The sequence below is a fragment of the Tauraco erythrolophus genome, chromosome W, assembly GCF_009769465.1.
Source record: "Tauraco erythrolophus isolate bTauEry1 chromosome W, bTauEry1.pri, whole genome shotgun sequence".
NCBI lineage: Eukaryota > Metazoa > Chordata > Aves > Musophagiformes > Musophagidae > Tauraco > Tauraco erythrolophus.
In genome coordinates, this window is record NC_141497.1 from 20,112,308 (window position 1) to 20,125,102 (window position 12,795).

The 12,795-nt window shown below is 41.5% G+C and overlaps 1 protein-coding gene across 3 annotated transcripts in view; it reads left to right on the top strand.

Moving 5' to 3' along the window:
• LOC147526261 (polycomb group RING finger protein 3-like) overlaps positions 1-12,795 on the top strand; it is a 220,240-nt gene that overhangs the window by 185,478 nt on the left and 21,967 nt on the right. For all 3 annotated transcript variants that reach the window (XM_086630189.1, XM_086630191.1, XM_086630190.1), the window contains exons 3-7: positions 2,776-2,872; positions 5,636-5,691; positions 6,683-6,793; positions 7,550-7,638; positions 10,115-10,252. In XM_086630189.1, the coding sequence (XP_086486315.1) occupies positions 2,776-2,872; positions 5,636-5,691; positions 6,683-6,793; positions 7,550-7,638; positions 10,115-10,252 (491 nt within the window). The remainder of the gene's footprint in view (positions 1-2,775; positions 2,873-5,635; positions 5,692-6,682; positions 6,794-7,549; positions 7,639-10,114; positions 10,253-12,795) is intronic.

A 12,795-nucleotide genomic window follows, 5' to 3' on the forward strand; every position in this document is an offset into this window, starting at 1 on the left:
TGAAAAACACTTTGTCCACAGGCTCTCCTTGGTTGGGCAGTCTGTAGTAAACACCAGCCACAAGGTTTCCTTTGTCGACTTGGCCCCAAATTTTTGCCCATAAGCTCTCAACTTGTTCATCACTGTTTTTCAAAGACAGCTCTGTGCAGTCAGTCCATTCTTCTACATAGAGGGCAACCCTCCTACCCCTCCTTCCTTGCTTGTCCCTTCTGAACAACTTATAGCCATCTATTGCAGCACTCCAGTCATGGGATTCATCCTACCACGTTTCAGCAATAGCAATTAGATCATAGCTTTCTAGCTGCACAGTGGCTTCCAGCTCCTCCTGCTTGTTACCCATGCTGCATGCATTGGTATAGAGGCACTTCAGCTGGGCTACCTACCTTTGAGGCATTTCACAGATGTTTCCCTGTTGGTTCCTAATACATCAGCAGCCCCTGGCCCTTGCCTGATGCTCAAAACTCCATCCTCTTTCCCTGCTAAGTCTAGTTTAAAGCCCTCCTTATAAGTCTGGCCAGCTTGTTGGTGAAGACCCTCTTGCCCCACTTGGTCAGGTGAATCCCATCAGCTTCCAGCTTCTCAAAGGTAAATCCATGATCATAGAAGACAAAACCTTGAATATGGCACCAGTCAGACATGCAGGCATTCACACATTCAATTTATTTCCTCTTTCCTGAACCCCTTCCTCTGACTGGGAGGGTAGAGGAAAACACCACTTGTGCTCCAGATCCTTTTAACCTTGCTCCAAGGGTCTCTCGTGATGGTTCTAAGTTGCCTCGTTGCAGTATCACTGGGCCCTATGTGGAATAGTAGGAGTGAATGATAATCTGTAGGATTCACCAGGCTCAGCAGCCTCTCAGTGATGTCGTGAATGTGAGCTCCTGGTAGGCAGCAAACTTCTCTAGAGAAATTGTCTGGATGGCAAATGGGTGCTTCAGTGCCTCTCAGTAGGGAATCTCCAATTACTAATACTTTATGTGCTTTTCTCGTGGCACTGGTTCCAATGCAGGTGGATGGTTGGATCAATTTTGCATGGTAAGCTTTTCCTGGATCCCGTCTGTTATAGAATCATAGAATGGTTTTGGTTGGAAGGCACCTTAAAGATCATCTAGTTCCAAACTCCCTGCCATGGGCAGGGATACTTCCAGGGATAGGGCAGCCACAATGTCTCTGGGCAACCTGTTCCAGTGTCTCACCACCCTCAGAGTGAAAAATTTCTTCCTTATATCTAATCTAAATCTCCCCTCTTTCACTTTAAAGCCATTGCCCCTTGTCCTATCACTACATGGCCTTGTAAAAAGTCCCTCTCCAGCTTTCTTGTAGGCCCCCTTTAGGTACTGAAAGGCTGCTAGAAGGTCTCCCCGGAGCCTTCTCTTCTCCAGGCTGAACAGCCCCAACTCTCTCAGCCTGTCTTTATAGGAGAGGTGCTCCAGCCCTTGGATCATCTTTGTGGCCCTCCTCTGTACTCGCTCCAGCAGCTCCATGTCCTTCTTGTGTTGGGGACTCCAGAACTGAATGCAGTATTCCAGGTGGGGTCTCACGAGAGCAGAGTAGAGGGGCAGAATCCCCTCCCTCGACCTGCTGGTCACGCTGCTTTGGATGCAGCCCAGGATATGGTTGGCAAGTTACTGTTTCTATTTCTATTACTCATGTGCTCTTTATTCTCCAAACTCAGAGTGACGTCTGCAGGGGCACTTTAGGGGAAGGGGGAAGGTTCTTCCTTCTGCCCCAAGCAGAGACAAGGGTCCAGTCTCTTTCATCTTGTGAGATTCTTGTGTCAGTCAGCTCAAGGTTGAGTTCAGGCTTACCTTCCCCTTGCACAGCCTTAAGGCCGGGCTATTGCTCAGCCTGTGACAGCACATGCTACCATGTATCAATCTCTCACTTGTGTTCCTGGATACTGCACTGCCTGTTGAGCTGCTCTTGTAACATAGCTACTTGTTTGATGAGTTCTTTTAGCTGAGCACACTTGCAGCTATGACATCCATCGCTGCCTTCAGGTGTTAGAGGGACTTCCAGGCACTGCAGCTCCATGCCACCTGAGGTCTGGACAGCTGTTTCAGTCCTTGGGAGGTCTGTTTGGGTGGAGCTGTAGGGCAGCTTTTGGTAGGCTGTAGTGCTTCTGTGTGGGTTTCTGCCTGAGCCTTGCAGTTGCAGCAGGTAGACACTTTTTTCTTTCATCAGGACACAGTCTCCTTCTAGTTCTCAGAAAAAAAACATCCCTCTTACTTACAGAATGGTAACTCTTTTGAAAGATATCATCCATCCTTCTAATTGTAATTCCCTGGAGACCTCAAGCTTCTGGGTAGGCTTGCACACCCACCAGCTAGTTGGGGTGACTGTCAGGGCTGCAGCCTAAGCCTGCAGGTGAGCAGAGCAGGCAGCAGCTCGATAACTGGCAGAGTGCACCGCCCTTTGTGTGCACCACTTCCGTGCAAACTGCCAATGCTGTTCCCAACCGATGCCGCTCCCTGTTTGCATGCCCTGTGACAAAGTGCTGACACCACTCCCAACTGACTCCACACTCTTGGTCGCTCGTGCCCCCTAGGGGCCGGTTATATGCAGCTTCCTGTGGTTTGAACTGACCATGGGATCCACAAGCACTGCCCAACTCTTGCCCGTCCCTCTCACCAGACCTGTCACCTGCCAGCTAGTCCCTCCACAGGCACAGCCCAAGGGTGTCAGAAACCCACTCATATGCCCAGCGACCTCACAAGTTTCTTCAAACTATGTCTTGTTTTATTTCTTTTTAATTATTAATGTTCTTGTTATTAGTCTGTAGAAGCTGCTTGGTGAAGTATTTGGAGGAAAACAACACCTGTCCAACATGTCGGATTGTTATACACCAGAGCCATCCATTACAGTATATCGGGTAAGTGTGCAGTATGAAAGGAAAAGCGCAACTAGTTATTCTCTGGGCTGTACAAACCTCTCAAATACAGCACAGTTTCTCTCTACATTTTTTTATTTGCTTATCAATATTTTAAATATATAAAAAGAAGTTTGATTAGAAGATAGAAAATTTATATAAAGGAGGTAAGATATTGAATTCTGCTGTGAATTTGCAATTCTTTTGAAGCGAATTCTTTTCTCTTGAATTGGACAAACACAATAGACTTTATTGTTTAATTCCTGAGTGAAGTTTATTGGGATTTAGTTACTTCCTGTTTTGTATGCCTGGATCATAGAGGTTGCACATATGGAACATCTACATGCATTACACTTGTATTAAATCTTCAAGACAATGGCAGTTGGACAGTCGTTTTCAGTGACTGAGAGGGTATATTCAAAGACTTTGCAAATACACAACATTATTGTTGATTTAGTCTTTTAAAGAACTGTTTATTTCATAGATGCAGATGAGAAAGTTGGTAGCAGAAAAGTTAGAGTAGTGGCTTCAACATCTTGAATGGAACAGCCTCTGAAGGATTTGTGCCTACTTCTTTCCATTCTCATACAGGGCTCCTTTACTGTGTGACCTAAAATGAACGAGGTGGTGTACCATAATTTCTTTCTTTTTCAGTGTATTTTCTGTTTGTTTGTACATTATCTTTCTTTTTTCTTCAACAGTTTCCTCTCATTTTAAAAATTTCAGAGGTATCAGTCAAATGTTTATGCCACCTGATTTGGCTGGGTCTGCACTAGAGATTTGTACCATAGCAACTTTCATTGATAGAAATGTATTGAGACGGTGTGTTCACAATAGCTGCTGTATGTTGTGTACTCTTCTCTACCTCTATGCAAATTTTCTTTTTGTTTGTGACGCTGCTTCAAATGGGCATGTCTCAGTTCTAGTGCAGCTTTTGAAGAAGTGGCTATAGAAAATGAATTTGATTCTTTCTCTGCTTTCACTGAGAATTGTGCATGTCCTATAAAAACTTTCTGAATTGCTCAAAACTGAGTCCCCTTCAGGAGTCAGAAATAAGACAGGTTTTTCTTGTACCTTCTGAGAATGATGTAGAGACTGTACTAGAGTGTATTTTCAAATATGACAAAACAATAATGACAAATCCATGCCAGTAGGCAAGAAGAAACAAATGGCACTTAAGACAACTTGCTTGTCCTCTGTAAAGCTACAGGAATACATCCATGTATTGGTTCAGAAGCCTGTTTTCAATGCGAAGAGAGGCCTGGGAGCATAGCCTCAAATTGAGTAGTTAGAAGTGGATTTGACAGTTGTTTGTGGACACTGAATGCACAGTATTATGTCTTTTTAAAAATTGATCCCCTTCTTCAGTCTAGGTTCTTTGCTCTACTGCTTTGAAAAATAAAGATGCCCTCCTAGAGAAGTATTTTCCTGAGCTAGTTACAAAATACTGCCCCTTAAAGATCAAAACAGATAGCCTTTGTCCAACCTGCTTTTGGAAGTCTGTGGTTTCTTCAATAGAGAATTAATAGCGAGGAACTTTGTATTATGCATTAGTTACAAGAATCTGTGATCTAATACAATGAGGGTGGTGAGGCAATGGAACAGGTTGCCCAGAGAAGTTGTGGATGCCCCATCCGTGGAAGTGTTCAAGGCCAGGTTGGATGAGGCTTTGAGCAACCTGGTGTAGTGGAGGGTGTCCCTGCCCACGGCAGGGGGGTTGGAAGTAGATGATCTTTGAGGTCCCTTTCAACCCTAACCATTCTATGATTCTATGAATTCTATGAGGTCTATGATTCTATGAATTCATCCCCATCCATCTGAGGAATAGGTAAAACAAACACATCTCATGTTTCATCATTAAGAATGCTGTTAAATTCTCACCTCTGCTCTCATGCTGGTGGCTAAAATCATTCATTTAGATTGAAATGTTTTTGGAGATGTTCCTGCAATCTGTAAATGACATTTAAAAATCCTAACCTGAGAGTCAAAGCTGGAGTTTGGTATTGTAAACTCTTGTGGGGTTAATGCCCTGACATTTTAGTGTTTAGAATTTTAACCAGTCCTGCTTCCCCGCCATTTCCTTCCTTATGTGCTGGATCAGTCTGTCTTTTTTTGTTCTACCCTTTTTATCTAGATGGGATTCTGAGCTACATGATGTTGCTCTTGGGTAAAATGCTGGACTATAAGAGCAAACGCAAATTTTCTTTCCTTTGTTCTCTTCTTTGTTCTTTTCTTTTTATTCCCTGTAGGCTTTTTTCCTCATGTTTTTTGAAAAGCCCGGTATGGATAACTAAACAACCTAGCAACACAAGGCATTAATTAACAGGGATAAGAAACAGTCTAGTTTCTAGAAACAGAAAAGCGTCTAGTGTCTAGAAACAGAAAATAAAAAAATGCTTTTGTCAAAATTGTCAAGGAATTTTGAGAGTTATGTTACTAAAACACATGCAGGTATATGGCATCCCTCACAGGATACCATCCTTTGCATCATAAAGATCATCCTTCCTAGCATCCTTCCTAGCATTTCTGTTAAATTTTTATCAGTTTAACTTTTGTCAGTTCTTGTCTTAGCCTGAACCTTATCTGCATTCCTTTCTCGTTACTGTTATCTCATGTTTGATGTTTCAATTATCCAAGATAAATATTTTTATTTCTTACAAGACTTCAGAGGTTTTTAGAGTTGATTTAATACCGAATCTCTAAGAGAAATTTTTTGAATCAAGATGGCTGATTTAAACCTTCAATTTTTCTTGTTTTTCCTGCTAGTCATGATAGAACAATGCAAGATATTGTTTACAAACTTGTGCCAGGCCTCCAAGAAGGTAAGTTTTCTGGTATGACCTATTTTTACTGAATGTTAGATTTACACATAGTTCTTACATTAACAAAAGGAGGAAGTGAGGAAAACGTTCATGGGGGGATGAAAAATGCCATCTTCACTTCTTCCAGTTCTAGCACTACTTTTCCTTTATACTTTAGTGCTTTTTTAAATTTTAGACTTGTACTAGCAGTGTTACTGAAAAAACTTCAGAAATTAAAATGCTGGTGTTATTTCGGGGAAAAGTAAAATTATGTAAACCTAAATAGCACTACAACTTTTTCATGTTGGCATTCTATAATTTGCATGCATTCTTCTTTAATAAACTGTGTACATATTCATGTCTTTTTTTGACAGCTTTGTAGAGTTCTCAGAGGTAGAATACTGGTGTAGCATAACTTAGTTTCAGTGAATTTTTCTTCTCCTAATCCTTTGCTAGCAGATATCTTTGCATTTGTATTCTTATAGTCTACTTCAATAATGAATCTGTTGAACTAAAGGAATGTTTTATAGTAATTGTTCAGTATTATTATTCAGTGGTGTGTTGCTACTTTTATTTAAGTAGAATATTTCAATACAATTAAGCTGTCAAGTGAGGACATTATCGGACATTTATAAGCAAGTTTAGGTAAAGAGGTTATGTTAAAATTGTTTCTAGGATACTGAAAATCAGAAATACAGATAAAAATTCAAAACCAATATTTTGACAGAAATATTGAAGGGGGAAACCCACAAAGTATAGTATAGTATTTAAAATTTATTTTATATGTAATAACAATGGTGTAATAATAGCTCTGCAAATGACTTGATAGTATTCTGCATCTCAAGAATAAGATCTGGGGTAACTTGATTATGGCAGCAAGAGTAGCAAAAAGTGCTAATACCACTTCCTGCTTGACAAGCTTCTTTTACAGAACAGAGGAAGGTTTTGGAATACCTTGATAAATATTGTGCTAGAAAATTATTACATAACTAATATTTACAATTTTAATCAGCGGAAATGAAAAAGCAGAGGGAATTCTATCACAAACTGGGTATGGAAGTACCAGGGGACATCAAAGGGGAGACATGCTCTGCAAAGCAACATCTAGATTCACATCGCAATGGTAAATGGTCTTATGTTTATTCTGTCTTGGGGTGGGGACACAAACTGCCATTAAGCTGCTGAAAGGATCTGTCAGAGATAGGTGTCTAGCTAATATTTATTAGCACTCATAATTGCTGTATAATATTGTACAAGGCTTACTCATGCTTATATATTTAAGTATATACAGGAACTCACCATCTAAGTGCAGTATTGTTTTGCATCACACGTTTATAGAATGTGTTCTTTTAGCTGGCTGTAATGTGTTCCTGGTGAAGATCTTCAGTAGTATCTATGTGGGAACTCTATAATAAGAAAAGGTTACTTTTTATTCCAGTCCTGAATTGCATGAACTTCAGAAAATGCTGATGTTAAGTGTAATTTTGTGATAGAAATGGTGGTTATACTTAAAATGTATGTGTGTGTGTGTGTATTTATCCAAGGGCAAAATAATTCTCAAATTTGTGACTATCAGGAGAGCATATCAATTTTACGGAATAGTGAATGAGCCCTGACAAATTTGTAGCAAGGTGTCTTGAATTGATTTTTTGGGAAGCTTTGGATTAGTGTCCACATCTCTGCTACTAAGAATAGAGCTACTTTCCAACTTTTTTCCTGGTTAGAAGAGATGATCATGCTCTGACAAACCTAATTACTTAAAAAAATAAACCCAAACAAAAAAACCCATAATTGGTCTTATAGTCTTGATTTTGTTTCAGGATTACCTGTCATCTGATGTCTAATTTAATTATTGTAATGCTCTGCTTTCTTCTGAAAGGTGAAACTAAACCAGATGAAAATACAAACAAAGAAACTTCTGAAGAAAAACAGGAAGATGATAATGACTATCATCGAAGTGATGAACAAGTGGGCTTACTTCTGATATAGAACATTTCTTAGTTTTATTTTGTATTTCCACTTTATTTTTAAATGATTATTTTTCTTTGATAAACTTTTTTCCCTCTGATAGAGACAAGATACAGTGTTCTCCCGTGCTTTTGTGTAAACTTGAGCTTCATCTTTTTTATTTAGGCAGCTGTGGAGAAATTTGGTTTTGAGAATTTCATTAAGGTTTGATAATTATAACTGTTTCTGAGATTCCTGAGTATTGGCTAAACTCTGTGTTGGTTTTCATCTCAACTAGATTTTAAGTCATTTTTAAGTCTACTTCCATGCCACTCCAGTGCATCAGGACTGAATGTTTCAATAATTAGAATGAAAAGTCTTTTTTCTCCTTAGTATTTAGTATCAAGTTTTAAACACAAAACCTGCTTGAGTATGAAACTTGCTATTGGAATACATAAGTCACTGCCTTCGTGTTTCCCTGCTAACTGTGTCCAAAATAAATTAAATTTAGATTAATTTTCCATTTAATGATAGTGCAATGATAGTAGTCAGATGGATTGTGCTTTGTACTAGATCATTTAAGTGCACAGAATAAAACTTATCCTAAAGAGCTTAGACTAAATAAAGAAAATAGATGATTGAGAAGAAAGAATTGAAACACAGAGATCAAAAGACCATTTTTTCCCATATAATCTTTTGAACTTCAAAAATTTGTTACATCATCTGCATCAGTAAATTTTAAAGTTGAAAATAAGATTTTAAAACATGCCTTACATATTAGACTATGTTACTGCATTCAGAAGTTAGATTAGAAACGGTCATTAAAAAGTGATAATGGTTTTGTCAGGGAGCAGCAAGGGCAGGCTACTGCTCCATAGGGTGTCGTGGGTTAGGCCGACCCCCCCCACACACAGCCGGTCACTCCCCCTCCCCCACCCCCAGGAATGAGGGAGAGAATTAAAGGAGAAAACGGGAAACCCGTGGGTTGAGATAAGAACAATTTAATACAGATGATTTAATACACAGTGTAGATGCTCACCGCCCCCTCGTATGCGAAGCCCGTCTCGTCCCGAAGCTGCAATCCCAGACGAACGCGAGGCCCTGAAATAGAGAGGGGCAGAGAGAGATAGTACTCCGAGAGTGGGAGTACTGGGAGAAAGAGGGAAAAAAAAAAAGCAATAGAGCAAAAGCGCAGCAAGCGCAAAAGAGCAAAAGCGGCGAAAGAGCCAAAGCGCAAAAGCCCTTCTTTCCGTCTGACCCTCACTTTTATACTGGGCATGACGCTGCATGATATGGAATACTAATTGGCCAGTTTGGCCCTCAATCTTAAGTTCCACCACAAATCACAAGGGGAATCGTGTCCCCCTTGTCCCAGCTATGCTCCCCCCTTATCCCGCCGTGTTTCTGCACTCCGGCACACTGAAAAGTCCTTGGAGTCTCAAACATCAACTTGCTATCAGCATTCTTCTCAGAGTGAGCCTCTGAGTAAAACCAAAACACGGAGCTCTTCTAGCTGTTAAAAAGAAGAGCTAACACTGTCCCAGCTAAAACTAGGACATAGGGGCAGGCAAGACAGGAGTGACAGCAAGGCAGGCAGGGCACTGACCTCACCAACAAGAGGTGCAGTCTCACAATACCTGAATAAGGAGAGCATAGCAGCTCTGGTGACAGTGACAAGATTCAGCCACAGTCCAATGATCACCAGGTAAATCTTTAGTGATGAGACAGGTCCAAAGTTAAGCCAGAAAGTGAAATTGGTGAGTCGAAGTCAGGTCCAGAGACAATAGTAACTGAGGTCATACACAGTCCAGTGATCACCAAACCAAGTCCATAGTGATGAGACAGGTCCAAAGTCAAGCCAGGAAGTCTAATCTGTGGGTCAGGGTCTAGGCCAGGCACGGGCATGGCTACAATGTAGCTCATGCAGGGGGACCAACCAAGGGAGGGAGCTTCAGCTTAAATGATGCTGCTAAGTGGAGCAGAGTGAGCTCACACTGAAAATTCTTCAAGCTTTTTCTCAAACAGCTCTTTCTTCACAACAGTTTCATGGTCATACAGCTGCTTATCAAAACTGGCCCTGAGCTCAGGCAACCAAACCCCTAGGGGGGAGGGGAATGAGCTCAGAGTCCTAACACATTTTCATATTAGATATCTCCTTTGGCCTTGACCTAGGCTTCTTCTGAACTAGTTGTAACCTCTGCAGTTAGAATAAAGGTCTGGAACAAGATAGCCCTAAAGTTCTGCCTTGAACTTTTGTCCAGATTCCTTTTGATCTGGACAACAAGTGTCCAGATCAAAATGGTGCTTAACAGTAAGCTGACAAAATATTAGACAACCTTTTTTTTTAATGACACTGCATGCATTTCACTTTAAAGAATACTGGTATTCTACGTTTTTACGTTTTTGTTGGACTAATAAATGCTGCATGTGAAATGCATAATGGGGAATGCAGAAAATTCTGTCAACTAGCCCTGACTGTATTTGCTTTTTCCTGAAGGTAAGCATCTGCTTGGAATGCAATAGCAGCAAATTACGTGGATTGAAACGAAAATGGATCCGCTGCTCAGCACAAGCAACAGTCTTGCATCTAAAGAAGTTCATTGCTAAAAAACTTAACCTTTCTTCTTTTAATGAGGTAATGTTTTAATGTTTAAAAATTATTTTGCAAATGAAAGTCTTATGGATTATTTTCAAAACAGTGTCTTTTCTTCCAACCAGACTTTAAAAAAAAACCTGAAGCACACACTATTTCCTAATATAAAGGAACAGAAAATGGCTATTTAAGTCGAGGAGCTGAATGCAGACAAATAGGTTTTTCTCCAAATTTCCCCCCTCCTCTCCTTTTAATTTAAGGATGCCTGTCATCCTCCCTTTTTTTCTCCTCCTCCAATATAATGGAGATGTAGCTCTTACTAGTTCTTGACTTTATACAGAGTTGGCAGTGCAGCTCAGTGTGTTGTTCCATGACTAGTTTTAAAATATACCAAAAGGCTTGGTTATGTGTTTTCCACCTGTGTTAAAACTGACTCCTGCAAGATGCTTTGTTTGGTGGCCTTAAATGAAGGAATACGCTGCCCTAGCAGAGATTTTTCACTCAATGCAGAGAATGGATTATAACACTTAGACACTACTGAAAGACTGATTTAATGGAAAGCAGCACATATACTTTCTTCTGCTTCTCTACTCTGAGTGAAACTCAGCCTTGTGTAGTATCAGCTGGTGCCACTTTCCCTGCAGGGAGTACATAATTGGACTATTCGTGGGAAGAAGTCATGGTGGAGGGTAAGGGAAGAAAGAGGCTTTTCTATCCTCTGCAAGTTCTGTAATTTCAGATTCTAAAACTAGAACACATAATGGCAGGCATGTGAAAACATAGCCTCTGTTCCCTCTTTGTTGGTATTAGTCACAGTCCCCCTCCATCCAGTCTGACTCTCAAACTTCCATCTGTCAATCTTGAAAACTTCCAAGGATGATGATGCCATGACCTCTTTGGGCAATTTGTTCTGGTGCTTAATTATCCTTGTAGAGATTTTTTTTTCTCCTTATATCTAGTCAGAACTTCCTCTGTTTCCATTGATGACCATTGTCTCTCTCTCTCCCACTATGCACCTCAGTAAAGAGCCTAGCTCTATCTTCTCTATAGGCTTCTCTTAGGTATTGGAAGGCTGTAACTAGGTCCCCTTTAAGCCTTCTCTTCTCCAAGACAAATAGGCCCGGTTGCCTCAACCTCTCCTTATAGGGCTTGTGTTCAAGCACCCTAACCATCTTGGTGACCCTCTGCTGAACTTGCTCAAGTTTATCAACATTTTTTTTTGTACTGGAGGGGCCAAAACTGGATGCAGCATTTCAGATGTGATCTAATGAGTTGTGAGTAAAGGAGAATAATCACTTAGAATCATAAAATCATAAAATGGAAGGTTGGAAGTGACCTTCAAAGATCATCTAGTCCAACCCCCCTGCCATGGGACATCTTTCACTAGATCAGGTTGCTCAAAGCCCCATCCAACCTGACCTTGAACACTTCCAGGGATGGGGCATTCACAACTTCTCTGGGCAACCTGTTCCAGTGTCTCACCACCCTCATTGTACGGACCCTTGAGGGACACTCGTTACTGATTTCCACTTGGACATTGTTCCGTTGACTTCCTTCGTTTTACTGTCTATTCTTCTGTTGATATACCCTGTTCGGCTCCACTACTGCCAGAGCACACTGCTGACTCATGTTCAACTTGCTTTCAACCAGGATCCTCAGGTCCTTTTCAGCAGAGCTCCAACCCAGCTTCTAACGTCTTGTTCTTGTTGAATTTCATGAGATTCTTGTCAGTTCATCCTTCTAGCCTGTCTAGGTCCTTCTGAATGGCAGCCCCGTCCTCAAGTGTGTCAGCTGCACTCCCTTAGTTTGGTGTTATCCACAAGCTTGATGAGGTGGATTCTGTCTCCTCCTCCAGGTCACTGATAAAGACATTCAACAGCACGGGTCCCAGGATAGACTCCTGCAATACTCCGCATGTCACTGGCCTCTGTGTAGAGTACAACCCATTAACCACTACTCTCTGAGCCTGACAATCCACCTGGGTCTTTACCCATCAGGTAGTCCACTGTCGTGGTTTAGCCCAGCTGGCAGCTAAGCTACCACGAGGTCGCTCACTCACTCCTCTCCCTCATTGAGGTGGAGAGGAGAAAAATGTAACATAAGGCCTGAGAGTCGAGATAAGAACAGGGAGAGATCACCCACCAACCATGGCTCCGGGCAAAACGGACTCAGTTTGAGGACAAATCAATTTAATTTGTTAATGGTTCATTCAGAGAGGATAACGAGAAACAAAGCCAGATCTCAAAAACACCTTCCCCCCACCCCTCTCTTCTTCCTGGCTCTACCTCCTCCCTCAGTGGTGCAGGGGGACAGGGAATGAGGGGGTTGCAGGTCAGTTCATCACACGTTTCTACTGCTCCTTTCTTAAAGGAGGAGGACTCCTTACACTCTTTTTCCTCTGCTCCAGTGGATCCCCTCCTCACAGGACAGTCCACAAACTTCTCCAACGTGAGTCCTTCCTGCAGGATGCAATCCTTACCGATCAGATTGCTCCAGTGCGGGCTTCTTCCCCACAGAGTCATGACTTCTTAGAGAGCTGCCACCTGCTCTGGCAAGGGGTTCTCCATGGGCTTCAGATGCCTCTC